At 39.0% G+C, this 21,774-nt stretch overlaps 2 protein-coding genes across 6 annotated transcripts in view; both read right to left on the bottom strand.

Annotated features, from left to right (window-relative positions):
* Nucleotides 1-11,986: 11,986 nt before the first annotated feature.
* On the bottom strand, nucleotides 11,987-13,005 carry Crygs (crystallin gamma S; the record flags this gene model as incomplete). The annotated part of the gene is made up of 2 exons (XM_046462582.2): nucleotides 11,987-12,360; nucleotides 12,712-13,005. Coding segments are annotated over 2 exons (567 nt in total), but the record flags the coding sequence as incomplete, so codon positions are not given.
* A 6,157-nt stretch (nucleotides 13,006-19,162) lies between these two features.
* Tbccd1 (TBCC domain containing 1) overlaps nucleotides 19,163-21,774 on the bottom strand; it is a 29,961-nt gene continuing 27,349 nt past the window's right edge. For all 5 annotated transcript variants that reach the window (XM_046462506.2, XM_046462508.1, XM_046462503.2 and 2 more), the window contains one exon: nucleotides 19,163-20,200. The gene's annotated coding sequence lies outside the window, so the exon portion shown is untranslated. The remainder of the gene's footprint in view (nucleotides 20,201-21,774) is intronic.

The raw sequence follows: 21,774 nt of genomic DNA, 5'->3' as shown, positions 1-21,774 counted from the left end.
CTGGGATGACCTGGGACAAGGAAGGAAACCAGTGAGTCTGTCATTAAGATGATTACCAGTATGTGCAGCAGGCCTCAGTCCTGGGGGATCTCATGGGGACGGTGTAGAGCATGCCTCAGTGTTGTCCCACTGAGGGGTGAAGATGTATGTATCCTCTAGCTCTCACCACTGTGGTTTGGGGATATTCCAGGGACATTAGCATCCCAACACGTTCATCCTCCTGCATGTGCCAGCTGAAAATTGCTACAAGGACTGAATGGGTTTAAGGGTGTAGAGAAAATGATGCTCGATAGGTAAGTGCTTGACTATTCTAATTTAAGATGAGGAAGTTGAGGGCCAGAAAGATTAAGTAACACAGCTAGTAAGTGGTAAAACCAGAATTTGAATCTGGGTGGTTCAGCATGGATAATCATAACCGGCTGCCTGTCAAAATAAATAAATAAATAAAACAAGAAGCAACGACTCTCATCCATGACACAGGTTCACTGACATGTCACCTCCTGGGGATGTTGTTTGTGTCCCATGATTTCTCACAGACTGTCTTCCATTGCTCTGGTGAAATTGTTCCAATCCAAACCTGACCTTCATCCTGTGAGCCCAGAAAATGTCCATTGTCAGCACAAGGAAGATGAGCCCATTCAAGTCAGTAATTTACGAATAATAATTATGCTAGGGAATCAGAGCCCCTTTAAAATTAGAATCAAATTCCTGATATCTTCTGTTCTGCCTCTGGAGTTTCCTCCCACTAACTAGATAGAGGCGGGATGGGGAGGGGTGCTGCCCCCTGACCCAGGCAGGCACCAGGGAAACTGAGACTGTCCTGTGTTTCTGACTAGCACAACCTAGCTAAATTTATTATATGTATATTCCTGCCTTTTGTCTCACAAAAAAGATCTCTGTTTCCTCAAGGCCAGCTTTGAATAAACCTATTTTATTCACCAACCTTTGTCTCCTGAATTTTAGTGGAGCTGACGCTGAGTGGTACAACTTTTGTTCCCACTAACATAAGAACAGAGACCTTGAGCAACAGCAGTCATGTTACTTGGAGGTGCAGTCAGAATCAGCGGGGTGGTGGAGAAGCATGTGCTCAGAATGAGGGACTAGAAGACTCCCACACTGACAGCAGGACATGGGATCCAGCCACAGTGGTGTGATTCCTGCTTGTTCCTGCCACAGGACAGTGAAATTAGAAGGTAGTGACCAAGGCTTCCTCCTCCAGGGACAGCATTTAGACACATTCACCCACTCACTCACATTTGTCCCCAAGACTCATCTTTCCTTGGATTCCATAGCTGACCAATGTTTCTTCATATAAGCAACTTTTTGCTTTCAGTGAGGATACAGTAAAATTGGGAGGATGGGGAGCCTGCCTGTCTCCCTAAGATGCCTTGGGGAATCTCTGGTGCTTGATAAGGATCTTAAATTCAAGACAACTCTTCTTTCTCTTCTTAGCCCATCTGTACTAACACTATACAATACTGACCCATATGAGGTGCGTGATAACTGCTCATTTAGCAATGAATATCTACCCTGTGATATATGGACAGTCCTTGATCTCCAGGAATTCAGACTCTACAGAAGAAGAGAGATGTGTGTAGATAATTATGACTCTGCACTCAGCAAGGACTGAGTAGAGGAGCTTGGAAGACAGGCATGTGGTCAGTGAAGCCCCTGAGAACACAGCTGAATTGTTACAAAGGATAAGGAGAAGACTCACAGGCAAAAAGGTAGAGAGGGTTATTCCCAGCAGGCAATAGCACGATCCCCTTGAAAAATCCTCAGTGGATTGGGGGTGGGTGAGGGGTTTGGGGGTGATGAGCTTCTGTGCCAGTTAGAACTGCAGGTGCCTTGCATTGGGCTGGGGCTTGCCCAGGCCCTTTCCCGGAGCTATGCTGCAGCCCTGCCCCTCAGCTCCATGCCTGTGTGCACACAGGCACCGCTGTGCACTGTGGTACTGTCATGGTGTACCACCACCCAGGGAGTTGGGATTCGATTCATAACCTGGAGGATTAGAAGGGTTTAAGTGAAGGAGGCAACAATCCTAGCCGAGTTTCAGAAAGAGTGCTCTGACAGCAGTGAGGTGGATGGAGTGGTGAGGAGTCATGGAATAGGCTTAGAGGCCCGCAGCAGAGGCACAGGCAGAGGCTGGCTTTGGGAAGTCTCTGAGGGTAGATTGACTGTGATGAGGACCAAGAACCAACGTCAGAGAATCCTGGGATCTTAAAGTTAGGATTCCTGAGAGGAAACTGAGCAAACGCTGGCCCCTGGTCCTTCTTTTCCTCGTTGTGTAGGAAGTGGGGGAAGTAGAGGCCCGGCCATGTGATGGCAGGGGGTGGGGCTTGAGGGAAAGGAGGAGGAAACAGCTGCTGTGGGGAGTGGGACACCGCAGGCACTGCCAAGCACGGGTTGTTTCCTCCTGCCCTGGCAGCTGCCATCATTCAGGGAACCAGATGGAAAAATGAGGGAAGATTCTTCCAGCACAGAAGCCAGGCAGGTACTTCTAGATACAGATTTTATTCCTCCCATCTAGCAGAGGGTCACTGGTGTCTGATGGAGTAATTTGCTGACAGGAATGTGAGAAGAAACTCGAGGTCCTGTCCCTTTACAACCAGGGTGTGGCCTCCCTTCCATTTACAGACCTGAGGGCAGAATACAAACGGAGGCTCATATACCCGAAGTCTAAATATTTAGAAACTATAAATTAACCCACTCAGAGGATCACTTTGTAACCCAGGGGCTGGAAGAGCTGAGCTCTCCCAGGGCCAGCCCTGCCACCTGCGGGTGCTCAGCCATGCTAGGCCAGGATGGGACAGAAGCTGGCCTGGGCCCAAGGACTTCAATTGACCTCTGAACCCAGGAATTGAGATACTTAGGAAGCCAAGGCAGGCAGGCGTCTCACTCCATGCATTATTTCACCAATTCAGGATTTTCAGGCAGTTCTAAGCACTTCTCAAAATGACATCAGCTAATGAGAGAAGAGAAAGATATATATAGTAAGTTATATTGGGGAAAGTGACCTGGCTGCACACCTACTTTGGATGACTTGAAGGAACTATAAACAAAACCAGGCCTTCTGGAAACAACCCCATGTTCTTCAGTGAACAGTGAAACCAAATGAATTACGTCCACAGAGTAAATACTTAATTATTCAGTAACAAAGAAAAAATATTGATAAATACAATATAGATGTATCTCAAAAGCATTATGTTAAATAAAAGAAGCCAGGTACAGAAAGCTATAGACTGCCTGATTCCACTGACATGACAGTTGGGAATAGGCAAATCATAGAGAGAGGAGATAGATCTGTGGATCCAGAGCAGGACATGTGTGTGTGTGTATGTGTGTGTATGTGTGTGTGTATGTGTGTGTGTGTACAGGGTTGGGTGAGGGACAGAAAGGAATTTGATTTAGTGATAATATTGATTATGTTGGTGTTTACCCAACTACATACATTTGTCAAAAGTCATCAAACAGTTAAAAAATAACAAATTTTATAGTTTGCCAATGATACCATCATAAAGCTAACTTCCCGAATAAGAAAAGCAATCAGTTTATCAGATTCTCTTAGTAAGGTTGCCTAAGCAGAGATTGTGACGTTCTCCCTTCCTGCAACCCCAATTTGAACATTTAAATCCACATCCCTAGTCTAGGGGCCATTTCAGCCCAAGGTCCCCCTGTAGGAGAGTGGAATATCCTACCCTAAATAGTTTCCTTGGCATATTTTAAATTGGTTATTCAGAGAAACTACAGACCTCTGTAGACCTGAGAATGGCTCTGAAACGTGTGGTTTTTTTTTTTTTTTTTTTTTTTTTGGTAAAGAAATATACATCTCTCTACATTAGCAGAGCAAATAGCAAATGCAGATGGAGGCTTTCCTCTTCTGGTATCTCCCCCTTTCTGCCTAGGGATAAAGCTTTCCATAGAAAGAAGAGATGGGGGTGAGGCGGTCCGACACCTGAGCCAGAGAGAGATTTCTGCAGGAAGCTCTTACCTGAGAGATTTCATCTGCATAAGAAAAACCCTTGCTCACTCTGCACACCTTCCACAAATCTTCCATACACTGCACCACCTAGCATGGCCCCAGAAGCCCAAGCCCCCCATGCCTTTAAGACAGATATATATCCTTCTTTGAGTCTAATCTTCCAAGATCTTAGACATGTACTAGAATTTCAATGTTCTTTTTCTTGTTATCTGTCTATTGGGAGTTTATTTCCCAGACTAAAATAATCAAATCTTCAAAGGGAAAGAGTAAATTTAAACTTCCTTATACTGTCTCCTATAACTCCTCTACACTCAATTATTTATCAAACCAACAAGAGAAAGAGACAGACAGAAAAATAGAGATAGAGGAAGAGACAGATATTTAGACAGGAAAGACAAAATGTTTTATATTATGATTTGGGGATACATAGATTCCTTGCAAGTATGGGGCTCAATCAAGGAACAGCTCCTCTTTCTGGGACCTAAGGACAATATGAAAAAGTCACAGAGTGGGAGAATCTGCCTTAATAAGTCTGGGTAGGATGTCAACTTCTAACACTCTATAGATTTTTCTCTTGCTTACATAATTCTTTGAAAACAGACTCTGAACTTTGAGTTTTTATTTGAAATTGTGTGTAATTTTTTTTTCTTTTTACATCATGTTAGGCAAATTTTCTACCACTGAGTTACATCCCCAGCCCTTTTGAAAAAAATTTATTTTGAGACAGTGTCTCACTGTGTTGTCCAGACTGGTCAAATTTGTAGTCTTCCTTCCTCAGCCTCCCTAGTAGCTGAGATTAGAGGCATGTGCCACCTAGCCCAGATAATTGTACATTTTTTAAAAAAAAGTCCCATAGGTAGTCATTTTAAAGTGAATGTAATAGTGGCTATTTTTTTTTTTGGGAGTTGTCCTTTGCTGAGTTACTTCCCTCCCTTTGCCTGGCATTCTGACTTCTAAAGCAAAGATGCTCCTAAATGATCAGGATGTTAACTGCTAAATAATTGTTCTTTCTTTAGACTTACAAAACACAGAACACCCCTTCCTAATTCTTTAAGCCTGTATATTAACTATCAAAAGTACATAAATTACTGTGAGGTTCAACTTTCAGAAAAATAATATTTTTGTCCATGAAATTATAGTAATTAGCGCCATGAGGTCAGGGTCAATTGCAGTATTCTAGCCAGGGAAGGGGTGGGGTTGGGGTGGGGAGGAGATATGCCCCTGATGAGCAAGACCCCACTGAGCACATATTCTTCCAGCCCATTGTCCCCTGTACCTCCTTTCCCCATATACAATCCCTTTCATACTTGAGTCCTTTAAGACTTTCTTTTGGGGGGCACAATAGCAAACCCATTTTCAAAGGTGTGGGCCCTTGTGTATACCTGAGATTCTTCCCACCAACTTTCTTCTCCTGAGCACAGGATTTTGAGGTGCAGACAGACAGACTTGGGTTTCATAACATGAATATTTTTTCCCCTAGATTATTTGTTTGGCAAATTTGGAAATTTTTCACGAATTAGATTTGCCAAAAAAGGGAATGAATCTGAAAGATAAGCTGTTGAGCCTCCAAGAGATCTGCCATGTGTCTTTTATTATGTCAGGACCCAACTGGAAACCAGAAAAATGTAGGACAGAAGGGTAGGAGATCATACAAACACTGGACAAGTGCATTTCCATTTGTCTTCCCAGTGCATGCTCAGACACACATTCTTCTGCCTCCAAGTTCAGGGCTTTAGTTCCCACTTGTATATCACTAACATTTTTTTTTTAATCATAGTGGCCAATTGCAAGTGTGTTTTATATGTATGGTAAAAATGAGGGGAATGGTTTTCTTAAAATTGTCATATTTCAGGGAAACTTTTGGCATGAATAGCTTTTATGTCAAAGGGTTGCTCTTGACTATGGGAGACCTAGAAAGTCTATAATTTCCCCTAAAGCCACATAGCCTTTCTGTATCTCAGTCTATTCCTGTGCAAAATGGGAATAATAATAACTATCTTCTTTTTTCACATAACCATGGTGAGACACAAATGAGGCATCACAAGTGCACCCATAGCTGCTGCTGGATGGCTGTAAGACACAGTGAATGGGGCAGGAAGATGGGACTCCCTCACAACTGCAAGGATTCCTGGCCTTTACAGAAGTCCCCGGAAGCTATCAGTGGGGTGGTTTACAGTCAACCTGCAGGCAGCTCTCCTGGCCACTCTTATTCCTTCACCAGCCTCCTGCTCGCAGGAACAGGGTCAGAAGCTCTATCTTTCCGTCTAGCATTCTGGGCCCTGGAGCACTGGCCTGAGCAGGGTCACCAGTTCACTATGAGCTCAGGCAAACCATCCTGTGTACACTGAGAACCGCGGAGGTGAGCACCACTGCCAGGACCCACCATTGTTCTGGTCAAATGGTTCAGCGCACAGGCTAATGCGGCCTGTTCAGGGTGAGGGGGTGTGGACAATAGGAACAAATCCCTGCCCTCTGTGCTCTGCTTGCAAGAGGGGAAGTGCTGGCAGGATTTCCCCTGAAAGCTAATCAATTCCAGAACCACTCAACCAGAGTGCTGAGTCCCCATGGTTGCTGACTCACAAAGGGACACACTGGTGTTGAAAAATGGGACCAACATTGAAGGGAAGTGAGATTGATTTGCTGAGATAAGAGAAGACCAAAGGGGCAGCACAGGCCCTGGCAGAAATTGAATGAGGAAAATTGACCTCCCCTTTCTGTGCAAGCAGCTAATCCCCTTACCTGCCCAGCGTGTTTTGGCCTCCCCTCCACTCCCAGCCTCCAACCCTCCTTCTGCTCTCTAGGAGGGCTCTCATAAAGTCACTCATAGACACCTAAATCATTGCTCATTAAAGCTGGGAGGCACTGGAGATACTGCCAGCACACTGATTCCCAGTCCTCATCACCTCTTCTTTCAGGGATTTCATATTTGGAAGCTTCCTTTATTCAGCACTTGCTCATTCACTGGGCTAAGAATTTTCCCCTTATTATTTCATCTAATGCCAACAAAACTTCTGGGAAGCACCCATCATTATCTCCATTTTACATATTTAAATAAAACTAAGAATAAGAGAAGTGTGTTTGGTCCCAAACCTACAACAAAAAGTGGGTGAGCAGCTAGAATTCAACCTAAGTCTGTGTGATTTTGAGGCCCCACATGCTGCTATATAACAAGAAACGGATCATGCTCCCAGCAATTTCACTCATAGGTGATACCTAAGAGAAAAGAAAATATATGTTCACATAAAAACTTATGCACAAATGTTTATGACAGCATTATTCATACTAGCCAAAGGGTAAAAACAGCCCTTAATGCCAATCACTGATGAATAGATAAACTGGAATTTTTTTCTTCCAATGGAATATTACTTGGCCATAAAAAGGCAAAAAGCAATGATACATGCCACATGCCACAACATGGAAGAAACTTGAAAACATTTTGCTAAGTGAAAGAAGCCAGACACAAGAGTATATACTGTATGATTTCATTTACATAAAATGTCTAGAAGAAGCAAATATGTAGACACAGAAACTAGATCAGTAGTTGCTCAGGACCTGGGAGATAAGGCAGTGATCCCTAAAAGATAACACAGTTGCTTGTTGTAATGATTAAAATGTTCTAAAGTCTTCTGTAGTGAGGTTGTGCATAACAGTGAATATACTAAAAGCCACTGAGTTGTGCACTTTAAACAGGTAGATTGTATGGCATGTGAATTATATCTCAATAAAGTCATTTTAATATAGCCATGACTGATAAGGGACTCTAGGTTCTGTCTCCTGAATGTTGAGAGACAGAAGTTGCATGGTTCAGTGGAAAGAACAAGAGCTTTGGAACCAGTGACCTTGGTCAAGTTTTTTAGGCTTTTGGAGCCCTAGTCCCTTGTCTATAAACTGTAGTGAATGAGCCCTATCTCACCAAGTTTTTATGATGTACAGGAAAGTCCCTGGCCCCTCCAGTTCTGAAACTGGCAATTTTGAAGTTTGAGGCTTGAGTAAAGAAGTAAAAAGGGTGACAGAGTTCCCTTGCTTTAGAGTTATCTCCACAAGTGACCCTTCTCTCCTGCATGGGTCAGAAGCTGGTCAGCCAAAGGCTGGAAGGAGAGTTAGAGATTAGCTGTGGGTCCCCAGATAAGAGGGACAGACAGAAGGTAGAAAACAAGGGGGATTTGTCTGAACTCAAACAACCTGCTGACCACAAACTGTTAGAATCTAGAACTAGGCTTATGGGAGAGCTGTGAGCCTGGCTTCTGCTACAAGTAAAATGTGGCTCCTTTTCAAGGGAGTGGGATGGGCTAGATCATCCTGATGTATTTTTTTCCCAACTATGAAGTATCTGCCAAAAATGCAGCAATGCTTCTCTGAAAACAACTGGGGGATGGTAAAAAGGTAGAAAAAAGCTAAACAAGTAAAAAATAAATAAAATAAAGCAACAAACAAGTCTTAACTTGATAATGGTGGTACTTTCGTACTAGGAAATACTAGTGGTGAAGTCCAGTTGATCATGTCATACATTCCAAATTTGCAAATTCACTAGGCTGGAACAAATGCTCTGCCTTCCTGTTTTAGCTCATACTGTGTGACAAGTGTGCCTAAACAGTGTGTCTGTTCAGTGCCATGTCCTCTACACTGTTTTGCTTTTTGTTGATTTCTGTTTAAACGGCCCCAAGTGTACTGCTGATTTGCTGTCTAGTGTTTCTAAGCATAAGAAATTAGATGCCCCTTAACAGAGACTGTATATGTATCAGATTATGTTCCTTCAGGTATGTTATAGGGCTGTTGGCCATGAGTTCCATGTTAATGAATCAGCAATAGATATCATTGAGTGTCTTTAAATAGCACACCTGAAAAGTTCATGTTGCACAGTTGGCAAAAATGTGACCAGAGGCTTTCAGAAGCTTTACATTTCTTCTAGAAGCAACTATTTGGTATTTGTTATTCAGTATTTGTGCTGTCTTTATAATTACTGAGAATAACAGGAATTGACTGTACATGCTATGTGATTTTCATACATTATCTCATTTTAATGCCCACAGGAGGGTGTCATCTTCGTTTTACTGATGAGGAAAGTAGGGTTATCCATGTGTCACTTAGAGCTAGCACGTGGAAATGACAGGACTAAGATCCATTTTTAACTCCCAGAGGAGGAAGGGAGCTCTCCAGCTTTTGAAGGGGAATGCCAATTTTTAGGAAAAGATAATGGGTCCCTCATTAGGGTTGGTAGAAGGCCCAAGGAGAGTTGATCTTAGTCAAGAGCAGTATATACCTGAGAAAGAAGGAGGAAATAACTAAACATGACCTTCTAGGTGTAGTGTGCACTGGTCAGATGATAAGCTAAGACAGTGGGAAGACTTCAGTTGGCAAAGAAGTGATGCACCGGAGTGGGAGGAATATTGGAGCCACCATATCAGGAAAGAAAAAATGGAAAGAATAGGAACCAGTCAACCTAGAAAGGACAGCATGGAGAAAAGCAGGAGGGATCTTTCAATATCTAAAGAGCTATCTTGTGGATGAAGAACTAGATGGAAAGCAGAACTAGGACAGAAGGTCAGTAATTACAGGGGCAGATGTTGCTCAACGTAAGAACATTTTGTGATATTCAGAACTTTCTTACAAGTCAAACTTAGAAATCAGTAGTCCATAGGCCATATTCAGCTGCAGATGTTGGCTTGCAGTGTTTTGTTTTTTAAAATGTATTTAAATGCCATCTGTGGGGAATGTGCTTTCTTGTCCATAGCCTGCTGCAACCTGTGCTTCTGACCCATGTCATGTCCAATGTTAATGTTGCCTTGCTCTTGAAACATTGTTGCCAGATTTAGTGAATACAAATATAGGATACATTTACACTTGAATTTCAGGCAAGTGACAATTTCTTAGTATGAATACATCCTATGCAAATCCTGGGATAAACATTTATATTCCAATATTTGGTATTTACTAATGCTGCTCTGTATTTATCTGAAAGCTCTATCCTGGAGACTTTAAATGGGAGCCCTTGATGTTGTATTTTGAGTAAGCAGTCTCCATATTTAGGAACCGTTCAGGGCTTTCAGAGGAATGCTTGCAATGGAAACAAGGCTGAACTTGTTTAAGTATCCTGGCCCTATTTTCTTGACATCTGCCATTTCAGAATAATAAAACAATACAAGGTAGGAGTTAACTCAGAATAGTAACCTAGGTGCTGTTCTGGGTGTGGTTGACAGGTGGGATGACAGCTTCTTACTCTAACAGCATTATGTTCTACCAAAAGAGCTGGGATTGATTAACAGAGAAGAACATACAGTATTTTTTACCCCTACTATCAACTGCTAGTAAAATTCTTATGAAGTAAAAGTCCCCTGGCATGTCTGCAGCTGGGAGAATGATGGCAATCTCTTTTTGGATCAGGGCATAAACCAAGAGGCACATAATACCCCAGAATGATAATTCTGTTTTCATCTGTCAAAAGCCATCTTTTACTTCTCTGAGACTGTGGTTAGTCATCCTGACACTTGTTTTCCTGTCCTGCTGCCAGAATTGCTTTTCTGGCTGTTTTGAACAGACTGTGACCAACTCCCTGGGAACATGGCAAGAGTTGATATGAGAGAAGACTGACACTAGCTCCCTGTACCAGAGCCTCAGTTTCTTTGATGGAAAAGGAGTGGCAGGATCTCTGAGGTCACTTCCAGAAATTGTGCCTCTAAAAATGTGTCAGTAGTCTTAGGTCGTCAGCTAGGTTTTCAATATCCTATCTGGCCTCCAGAGAATTTGAGTTGTTTAGTGGGACTCAAGACAGCATTTGGTTTGGCTCTGTTATTTTGGAGGCAGGTTAACTTCGTGGTAGGATGATAAGGTCTAGAGTTGATGGTTGCAGTCAGCTCACCAGCCAGAGCTCTTTGTAGCTCAGCTAACAGCTTTTCTTTTTTTGCCTCAATTCATTGTGTCTCCCTTACTTTCTACCCACTTCTCTCGAAAGTCCTCCACTTAAAACACACGAAACAATAAAAAGCAGAGGAAGATAATAAAATGAATAAAACTATCTGGGGTAGGAGAGCTATGCAGTATACACTAAAGTATATACGAAAAGAGTTTGACAACTTTCATTTATCCTTTTGGTGAAAAGAGCTAGAAGACATGGGCTTCACCCTCTCTTTTAAAGATAGCTACATTTAGCATATCCCCAGGTTCACTAGAATAGACTCTAATACTCCTAGTGATCCTGTTTCCTTCATCATTCTCCTCTTCATCAAGATTAAATAGATAGAACCTCAGGGGTTATTCAAAGTAGGCAAAACTCCATGAAACTCCATTTCAACTATTGTAGCAGAGGAACAAATTGTTCAACATGTTCTTTCTTCTCATGGAAAACCAAAGTTAGGGCTGAGAAGTTACTAATGTTGAGAATCTCTGAATCTTAAACAAGGGACTTCAGGTGATTTATGGCTCCACTATTTGCCAGTAATCACCCTGCTTTTATGGATTGCTCCTGTCTCCTCAACTGGACCTTCTGAGGGACTCTGTTCTTTTCACTTTTTAAAATTTTAAGGGTCTCATACTTACTGTATGCACTCTGATCGTTAGCCATTAAGTGCTGAATGAATGAATAGGAAATAAAGAGAAAAACAAAACAATGGCGTTGGAAACAGAAATATCCTAGACAAAATCCTAGCTCTTGCGTTTACCAGCTGGTGAACTTGGACAAGTTTTTAATATGTTTTTTAATTTCTTCAAGTCTCGGTTTCTTTATTAATAGAATGCAGATAAACCACTTCTTTTACTGGATGGGTTGTGAGGAATGGGATAATAATCCCAGGTATTATTATTGCGCTTGTTGAATTAATGCAAAACAGAAGCAAAAAGAGCCACTACATAGCAGTATGATTTTCTAACTTTTAATGCAGTCTCATTTTGTTTGACACAAAGATCTAAACTGGTGATCTGATGGATGAGTTGCTTTGGTTGGCTGCCCACTGTGGCAGGGCACTACAATGCTAGTTCCTAAAAGCATTTAAGAGGCATTATAGTCAGCAGTGGGATGCTTGCCAATTGTTTTTATTTATGATGCCTATTATGACCACGAGGCCAGCCAGTATTTGGCCCTCAGGAAAAAACCTATGGCCCCATCCACGTCATTACTCCATAATGCGGCGGAATGACTGGACAGCAGGAGAAGCTGCACCCCAATCGATGGGCTTCCGGTACTCCTTCTTGTCCAGGAGGTACTGTCTGCCACGGTAGTTGGGTAGCTCATAGAAAACCCAGACACCTTCCAGCACTTTACAGGAGTGGATCTCTCTCATGTGAAACTGCTCCATGATGGAAGGGCAGTCTTCAGTGGTTTCATACATCTGACCATTAAAATCTCCTTTCTCAAAGATCTGAATCTTATACTGGCCTCCACTAGTCTGAAATAAAAAAAAGAAAGAAAGAAATGAATAGCCATTGTTATGGAAATCATCAGCAGGTTAGGAACTCAGTGAACAGCCTGTTTCAGAACCTAAATCCTCAGAACTCCCACCCTCCCTGAAGAAATGACTGAAACAGTTGACTTTTAATAAGAAAACATTTCTCCAAATACTCAAGAGGTAGTAAGTAATGGAAGTCATAAGTGTAATTCAGTTTTATGATGAACTGATCTAAGATTTATTTAAGATTCAGCAGCCAAGAGAAGCCAGCTGCCTGTGGAAAGGTAGGAAGACTTTAAGGAAGAAGAAAATGGAGGAGAGGGAGAAAGTGAGCAAAAGCCCTAGACTCACCAGATGAATAGCTCTGCAGGACCCCAGGCGGTCATTGAGGCCCATCCAACGCTGGTATTCAGGGTACTCTCCCTGAGGTAAGATGTACATGTGCCCAGCAAAGTTAGGTCTTTCATACACAGCCCAGGTGCCTCCTTCCACTCTGATTGAGTTGCAGCGACTTAGGTATGCGTGGAAGTCTGCACAGTCGCAATCACAGTCATAGCGGCGGCCTTGAAAATTTTTGTCTTCATAAAAAGTGATCTGAAGTACAGGACAAATAAATAGAAGAACTGAAGAGTTGGGTGGCTTTATTCATAGATAAAATAAAAATTAAAAAATCTTGCCCACTTTAAAAATTCCTTTCTTCTCAACTCAGAGGAGACAGTATTTGTAGTTCTACTTTACCTCACAACATTTGGTTTCTGGCAAACAATCTCAGTTGTCAACAATAGGAAGAAGTACTTTCTGAACACTTAAAAATGAAGCAAAAGACAAAAGAGCTCTAACATAAACCAGAAGTTTCACACTCAAGTTCATTTCTTCTTCATGTTCCCACAGCTTTCTGTACCTATCACATTATATTGTAAACTGTCCGTTTCTATGTCCATGCTCCCATCCGACTCCTTCTAGATTTCATCCAAGGGCAAGAACCAAGGCTTACTTAAGCTATGGGCTCCCTGAGCCCAGCACTTGCCAAGCATTCAAAAAATGTTTGATAAATATGACTAAGTTCCACATACAGAGATTCATGGTAGGTGATATGGAAGATGTATACAGAAACACAGATTAATAAAAACATAGATTAACTTTCAAGAGCTTCTTTTAAAAGACTATAGAGCAAACACTCATTAAAATATACTACATTATATGTTCTACATTAGTTTCTTGCCAATGTGGTAGCTGTAAAGTAACGAAATGACAAGGCAAGAGCATTCTTCGCTTCAAAGTCTTACCAAATTTCTTCCACAGCGTCTGGGGTAAGTCTCTCATAGCACTAAAAAACATGCAACCCTTGGAAACCAGAAATAAGAAGGCTCAGTTCTAGGGCAGCTTTTCCACCATCAACATACATTAATGCAAACATCTCTCTGGGCTTCAGCTTTCCATTTGTCAAATAATATGACTAGAGAGACTGGAAGTCCTGGCTATAAAACAACTCAGCATAGTTCTGGCTGAAATAGAAGACAGCTCCCAAGAACACTTAGGAATTTATCAAGTAATTTCTGAAAAACTCTTTAAACAAAAATGGACTGTTTTTTTTTTTCCTTTTTGCTTAATAATTAATTCCAAATCTAAGATCAATATTAGGTTAGAATTTGGATTGAATGCACAAGTGTCATGATTTGAGTGGCTAATTTCTTGGAATTATGCTGCCACCTTGTGGCTAATTTGCTTTAATGAACCCAAAGGAGTAATTTCAGATAAACAGGGCCAGGTAGTCTTGAGTTCTTGAGCAGAGGATTGAAACTAGATGTTTTCCAGAAGCAAAGGAAGAGAGATAAGCCTGTTCAGCAGAGTAAAGGAGGGGAATAACATGGCTTATTGTAGGGACAATAAGTAGTTAACTCTAGTGCATAGTGAATATATGATTAAGAATCAGGGGGAAATGCCAGAGAAATGACACAAGAGCCAAGCTAGAATCAATACCCTTGAAACTCATGTGGAAGCCGAACATTAGTGGTTTGTGCCTGGAAATAGATGGTTGCTAGGGGCCGGGGGTGGAGGTGCAGAGATGATGAGGACCAAGTGCAATGCAACTACAATGGGAAAACAATCAAAAGAAATTTAGGATTTGGTGAGCTATTAGGTGCAGAGAATGAATGAGAGGGAAAAAAAAATGACTTGCAAAGGGCATAAAATATCCTTTTCCACCTGGGGTGTTTCTTTCTAGATAGAAACATACCAACATACCCACCTTCTACTTTAATCTTTCCCTACCTTTCCCATTATTCTCAACTCCTGTAAATCCTGTTCTCTAAAAACTTCCTTTTCCCCTTCTCACCTACTAGAAGAATCATCTCCTTTCTCTTCTCACCCAATTTTTGTTTTTCTGCTCCTTTCTTCATTTTAGCATAGCAGACTAGAGATCGATGGTACCTGAGTTCATGGATGAAAAGAAAAAAATTCCAGCACCACTACTTACCAGTTCAGGAACCTGGGACAGGGCATTGAACCCTTTCCTAAACATCTTCATTTGCAAAACGAGGTAACAATTTATACTGCAGAGGGGTGTTCTGAGGGCCCAAAAGGATGTCTACAAAGCACTTGGTTTAATACTTGATTCCTAATTGCCAATAAGCTTTTGCTACAGTTGTTACAAAGAAGGGACTTGCCTAAGGTCACTAGCTAGTTACAAGACAGCTGCATCAAGTTCAGCAATGCACGGTTCATTTTATTTTCCTCTACTGTCTCCCTGCTTGCACAGCCAGCTCTGTTCAACAAGGCAATGCTATCCTTTGATGCTGAACAGAACTGATCCTGAGCCTGTGAGGCTTTTCCTATTACCTGTAGAGAGATCTTTAGGAAATCAAATAACTTCTCAAGGAATGTATAGGTTCTAAACTCCCTAATCCATAAACTCAATTCACTTTGTTTTGGACTAACTATTTACCCAAACAGATGCTTTGTAAGGGATATGGTAATGGGAATAAAATTATCATCTATTTTACCTTTTTTCTCATACTTACTGCCCTGTGCACATATGTCTGATACTAATACCTGAGAAGTAGAAATATACATGACATTCTATAAGGTCACCATGCTGTTCATCATCCTAACTACCAGTCAACTGTCCCAAGGCCAAAAGTACTCATCATATTGTCATAGAATCAATACTGTGGTCCAGGACCAAGGACTTCAGAGCCAGAGCATGTTAATACCTGGCTATATTCAATTTCTAGTTGTAAAAGAAACATGAAATTTACTTGTTCTACTGTTAGCTGAGGTTTTGACTGTTGTGCAAAAAGTTTTATAGAAAACTAAGAGATGTGCAGAAAATTTTCCTAAAAAGTACCACAAAGTTGGGCTGGGGATGTGGCTCAAGCGGTAGCGTGCTTGCCTGGTATGCATGCGGCCCGGGTTCAATTCTCAGCACCACATACAAACAAAGATGTTGTGTCCACGGAAAACTAAAATAAATAAATAAATAAAAATTCTCTCTCGCTCTTAAAAAAAAAAAAGTACCACAAAGTTTCTATCATTTTCAAAATTTCTGTTGAAAAGCAGCTTACCAATCCAACACAAAAGGAAAAATGTCTTTAGTATCTGAGAGAGAAAACATGCTTAATATAATCTGTTCTTTTTGCTGAGGCCATAATTCCTTGAATAAACTGCTGGCAAGAGAGTGGGAAAGAGAGAAGCAATGAAAAATAGTAAGAGATTATTTACTATCTCCCTTGGACTAGCAAGCAAAAGTTATTTTAATAAATGAACAACCCAGCTATAAGAAATAAGAGATCATATTATTACTACTCTGGAAATCTTTGAAATTCCAGAAAGTGGGGGATGTTTTTATCTGTTTAAGATAGTTATGTAACAGCCATGGTCCGTGGAAATCCCTCTAAGTGTTTCAAATTCTTTGTTAGTAGGATGTGCATGGCACATTTTCAAGAACCTCAGAGCACTAAAGACCTCTGTTTTTCCCCAAACCTTCGGATGATAAGCACTGATTTTTAGCTCTATTTGCCAAATGGCAAAAAAAAAAAAAAAAAAAAAAAAAGACACTAACCAGTTATGGATCAAGTATTTCCTGATGATACACTGGGAAGTATACAATATTGCCTCTGTAGTTTTCTTGCCAAAAATGTTGTCTGAATCCACACATGAGGAAATAATCAGACAAATCAAGATGCAGGACTTTTTCTATAAGATACATGGCTTAGATTTGAAGTGTTAATGTCTCAACAACAACAACAAACGTAGAGGGACTGTAATAGATTAAATAAGTTAAAGAAAGAAGAGACATGACAAACCAAATATGACCTCAAACGTAATATATGACCTCTATATCCAATGTCACACATTTCTGGTAGCAATGGGGGGAATTTGAACAAGGTCTGAATATTTTATATATATACACATACATACACACACATATAGCATTATACTTATATGCAGAAATATATGTATAAATATAATACAAGGTATATTTATGATGAATCTTGGGGACATGATGATGTTTACACAGGGAGAGCCTTTGGTTTTAGGAGATATAGAAGGCAAAAGATACTTTAACGCGAAAGGATAAAGAAGTTTGCCCCTTATTTTCAAATGGCTTAATTAAAAAAGATCAATAAAATGTGATAAAATGTTAATTGGAGAATTCAAGGGAAGGACATACAAGTATTCACTGAACATTTCTTGTTCTTTCAAATTCAATAAATTTGAAAAATTTTCAAGCAAAATGTTGGAGGAAAAAAATCAGGTATGAGACAATAGCTTTGCCTTAGACTTATTAGTGAGTAGAAGAACTAAAGAGAATGTCATTCCCAAAATGTTGCCTAAGAGATCACTTCCTAGCCCAGCAACTGTGAATCAAATATTTTAAAAGCAGTTTTCCTAATGTAAGTGAACATTTTATTTGGTGAAAGGGTGAGAATAACTGCTTGAATGAAGAAAATACCAAAGATTATTTCACCTGACTGGCCCACCCACCTTGGGCTTTTGGAACATTAAGAGTGAGGCTAAATTTAATAAAACAAATTTTAATTGACTAAGTTTCCTACTCCACATAATTCTCATCAGTATGTTCTGTTTCTGTGGCGCCTCATAGAATTTAGTTGCTGGAAGGCAGAAATCATGATATTTACATGTTATTTATCTGTACAGTATTCACACAGCAATATAATATATATATACATACATACATACATATATATATGTATATATATATATATATATATATATATATATACAGATAGATAGATAAACTCTTAAGAAAGTATTTGGTAATTCTGTTAGAGTAGAAAAATATAATAAGCTTTTCTTAATTTTCTTTCCCAGTACTAGTCCTTTAACCATTCATACTCACCTCTAGGCAAAAAAGCAAAAGCTCTTCTCCACGTTCCTTTCAATGTATCATTACGTTTAAAGTGGGTAGGCTAAAAATCAGTATGACTTTTTTTACTTACCTTGGTTCCAGTTTTAGACATTTTTAGTGCATAGGTTGATTTCTCCAGTGCTGAAAGAAACCCAGGAAAGCTACAGAGAGTTAGAAGCCCAGAGACATTTATACTGGGCTGGTTTCAAATCAAACATTTGCTTAGTCATGAGAATAGGTTCCAAAAATTGAGTCAGTCATTTAGAGTCTATTGATGGTTTCTAGAAAAACAACTGGGATTATAAAATAAAGGAAAGCTTCAGTACCCCCTTTAATGCTTACCCAGCCCTGCTGCATTATAGACTTTGCTGAGTCAAGACACCAAAACCAAGCCAAAGTTTTAAATATTAAAAACAAAAAAGTCTCTCTTCCCTGGACAATTTACTTTTTTCAGCAAGCAACCTCTTTGAAATTCTTTTCTTTTTTTCCCTCAACAAAGCTTGTGGAAGGCTGAGTCTAAACACCATTCTCTATTTTTGGATAAAAATGACACATTTTGAAGGCAATAAAACTTACATGACAACTAAAAGCAATGCATGGCCTTGGGTTTGGAAAACAGTCACTACAAAGAACATTCTTGGGGCATTTATAAAAATTTTAATATGATTTGATATTAGAAATTCTATCGTACCAATATTTAACTTTTTAAATTGTTGGTATGAGTAGGTAAGAAATTCATGCTAATATATTTGGGAGTGAAAGTCTAAGATGTCTATAACCTACTCACAAATTAAGCCAATAAAATTATACTGTGTAGAGGGTAGTCAAGTGAATGTGGCAAAACGTTAACAATTTGTGAACCTACACAGCATATATGGGAGATCATGGACCTGTTCTTGCAACTGTTCTTTAACTTTGAAAATTTTTCAAAACACAAATTGGAAAGAGTTCTAATTCATAAGAAGCATGACACACTATACAGAAAGACAGGAAGCTACTGTGGAATTCTGGAAGTTGCCACCTGCTAGTTAGTCTTTCTTTGCCGACGAGATCATTTTTGAACCTGTTCAGAGAACGTTCTTTTGGCCCTGAACACATCTCTGACTTTAGGCTGACAGTACATCTTATGTAAACTCAAATAAATAATGTATCATCCCTTCTCCATTTTAATTTTTCTGATCTAGAATATATCTTCTCAAAAGTCCAACTTCCCTAACTTTCTACTAACAAAGTTGTACAATGAATATTTTTGTAAATGGGATACCCATAAGATATATTATGATCAAATTAGAAAACAACAAAAATGCTTAATATAAAAACTACTGAGAAACAAAATTAAGTTATATGTTTAGTTTTCTGAATTTTATAAATTATAAGGAAATATCTGATTAATATCATTAATGTCATTAACAAACAATTTCCCAAACACCCTTTATTATTCCAATATTTATTTATTTGATAATGCTCTGCTTGCTTGAATTTCATCTTAAAACAAAAACTCTGAAAACTTCAATTAGAATTAACAACATTATGAAGGTTAATTTTCACATCACAAATAAAAGTAGCCCTTTTTAAATACAATTACTAATTGAATTGCCAGTAAGCATATGAAATATGAATAATTCATTTTATCAACTGAAAATTGTTTTGTTTTTTCTTGAGAAACAAAGCTTATCCAAGTAAATCGTACTTCCATATGTCACAGAATGATAATGAAAACCTTTTCTAAAATCAAAAGTAAAGCCTTGGAGCTGGGGATATAACTCAGAAGAGTGCTTGCTTAGCACAAAGCCATGAGTATCAATCCCCAGCACCACACACACAAAAACAAAGCTTTATCTTTTTAACAAAAGGAGAAAATTACTTTTTAGCTTGTTTATTGAAAATTTGAAGCAGAAAATAAAAAATAAAGATTTTTACACAAATTCATTAAGTTTCATACTTTAAGGACTAAAATATCTTTGTATAAAACTATTTCTGTTTTATTTATACACCAACCAATCATACTTTTATTCCAATTATTTTTTAAAAGCAATAGCAACCATCTTTTAAATAGTTACAAAGAACTATAAAAAATCTCTTAACTCTAGAAAGGATCAAACCCTTTCATCATACAAATTACAAAATGAAATCACTTGCAAATCTATGATCACTTAAATATTCACACACATACACACACACGCATGCATACACACACACAAAATGGGACTGCCTTCATTAACATGTTGGCATCACAAACATGAGTCTTCTAATGCTCTATAAACAATATGCTTACATGAAAGTCAGAAGTTTAGCTAAGATTCAGCCTAAATAGTAATAATTGAGTATGAATGGAAGTCAAGGAAAGGTCTTAAATAAAGGGTCAAAAAAAAAAAAAAATCCTCAAAGTCTCTTAAGCAGCAATGAAGCTATCCCAATTTTGTATTAAGATGGGAACCATTCTTCATTCATCCTTATGTTTTCAGGGCCCTGAAGATAACAAAAGAAAAATTCATATTAATTATTTTTATTGCCTTCATGCAAATAAGAAAACCCTTATTTACAAAATCACATAAATTATGGAGATAATTTAGAGTGATAAAACAGAGTTTATAAGGTTAACCATATTCCTTTTTTTGTGTCACATTAGTTCATAATATCTTCTATGTGTAATTCTACAAAAACCTGGCAGATCATGAGATAGGTTTAAGCTAAAATTTTTACCCTGTTACAGTTTCAATTTCTTTTGCAAAATCTCCTAATTCTTAATCTCAGCATTATTAAGTAAAAATATGAAGACTTTTTCTTTAAAAATGTAATATGCAACTTAAAAATGTAAATACCACATAAAGTAAATAACAAAGTATATCTTTCATAGCTTTGAAAATTGCCATTCCTTAAAAAATTAAGTATAATATATCCTTGCAATTCCTTTCCTAGGTATATGCCCATGTGAAATCAGACCAGAAACTAGGTAACTCCTAGAAAACGTAGGGTCAATACTCCAACATATAGGTATAGGCATCAACTTTCTCAATAGGACCTCTAAAGGTCAGGAAATAATGCCAAGAGATAATAAATGGGATGGCATCAAAGCTTCTGAACAGCAAAGGAAACAATTAAGAATGTAGACAACTTATAGAATGAGAGAAAACCTTTGCTAGCTCCTCTTCTATTAAGAGGATTAATATCCAGAATATATACAAAAACTCAAATTTAATACTGAAAAGCAAAAAAAAACCCACTAAAAAACAATAACCCAATTAATAAATGGACAAATGAATAAGCAGCATAACAGACACTTCTCAAAAGAAAAAATTCATGACTGGAGTAGTAGCTAAGATTCAGCCTAAATAGTAATAATTGAGTATGAATGGAAGTCAAGGAAAGGTCTTTACTTAAGACCTTTCCTTAGTGGTAGAGCACTTGCCTTGCAAGTGTGAGGCACTGGGTTCGATCCTAGCACCACATAAAAACAAACAAAAGGCATTGAGTCCATATTCAACTAAAAATAATTTTTTTTTTTTAAATACAAATGGCCAACAAATATATGAAATAATGTTCAACATCATTAGCAATTAGGGAAATGCATATCAACACTACCCTGAGATTTCATTTCACTTCAGTCAGAATGGCAACAAGAATACAAACAATAAAAAATGCTGGAGAGGATATAGAGTAAAAGGAACATTCTTACACTGTTGGTGGGATTGTAAATTAGTACAATGGAGGTTCCTTCCTCAAAAGACTAGGAATGGGCCAGGCATGGTGGTGCACACCTGTAATACTAGTGGCTTAGGAGGCTCAGGCAGGAGGGCTGCAAGTTCAAAGCCAGCCTCTTCAAATTTGCAAGGCCCTAAGCAACTTAGCAGGACACTCTGTTTCAAAATTTAAAAAAAAAAAAAAAAAAAAAGGCTGGAATGTGGCTCAGGTGGCTAAGCATCCTTGGGTTCCAAACCCAGTACTAAAAAACAAAATAAAACCAAAAAACAAAGACCAAAGAAAGACAAAAAATGGAACCACCACTTAACCCAGCTATACTACTCCTGAAGAATTAAAGTCAT

Source organism: Marmota monax, unplaced genomic scaffold (assembly GCF_021218885.2).
Source record: "Marmota monax isolate L192 unplaced genomic scaffold, Marmota_monax_Labrador192_F-V1.1 WCK01_AAM20220418_F8-fsc00100, whole genome shotgun sequence".
Lineage (NCBI taxonomy): Eukaryota > Metazoa > Chordata > Mammalia > Rodentia > Sciuridae > Marmota > Marmota monax.
Note: the sequence above shows the minus strand (reverse complement) of the source record. Positions and strands in the feature narration are given on the sequence as shown.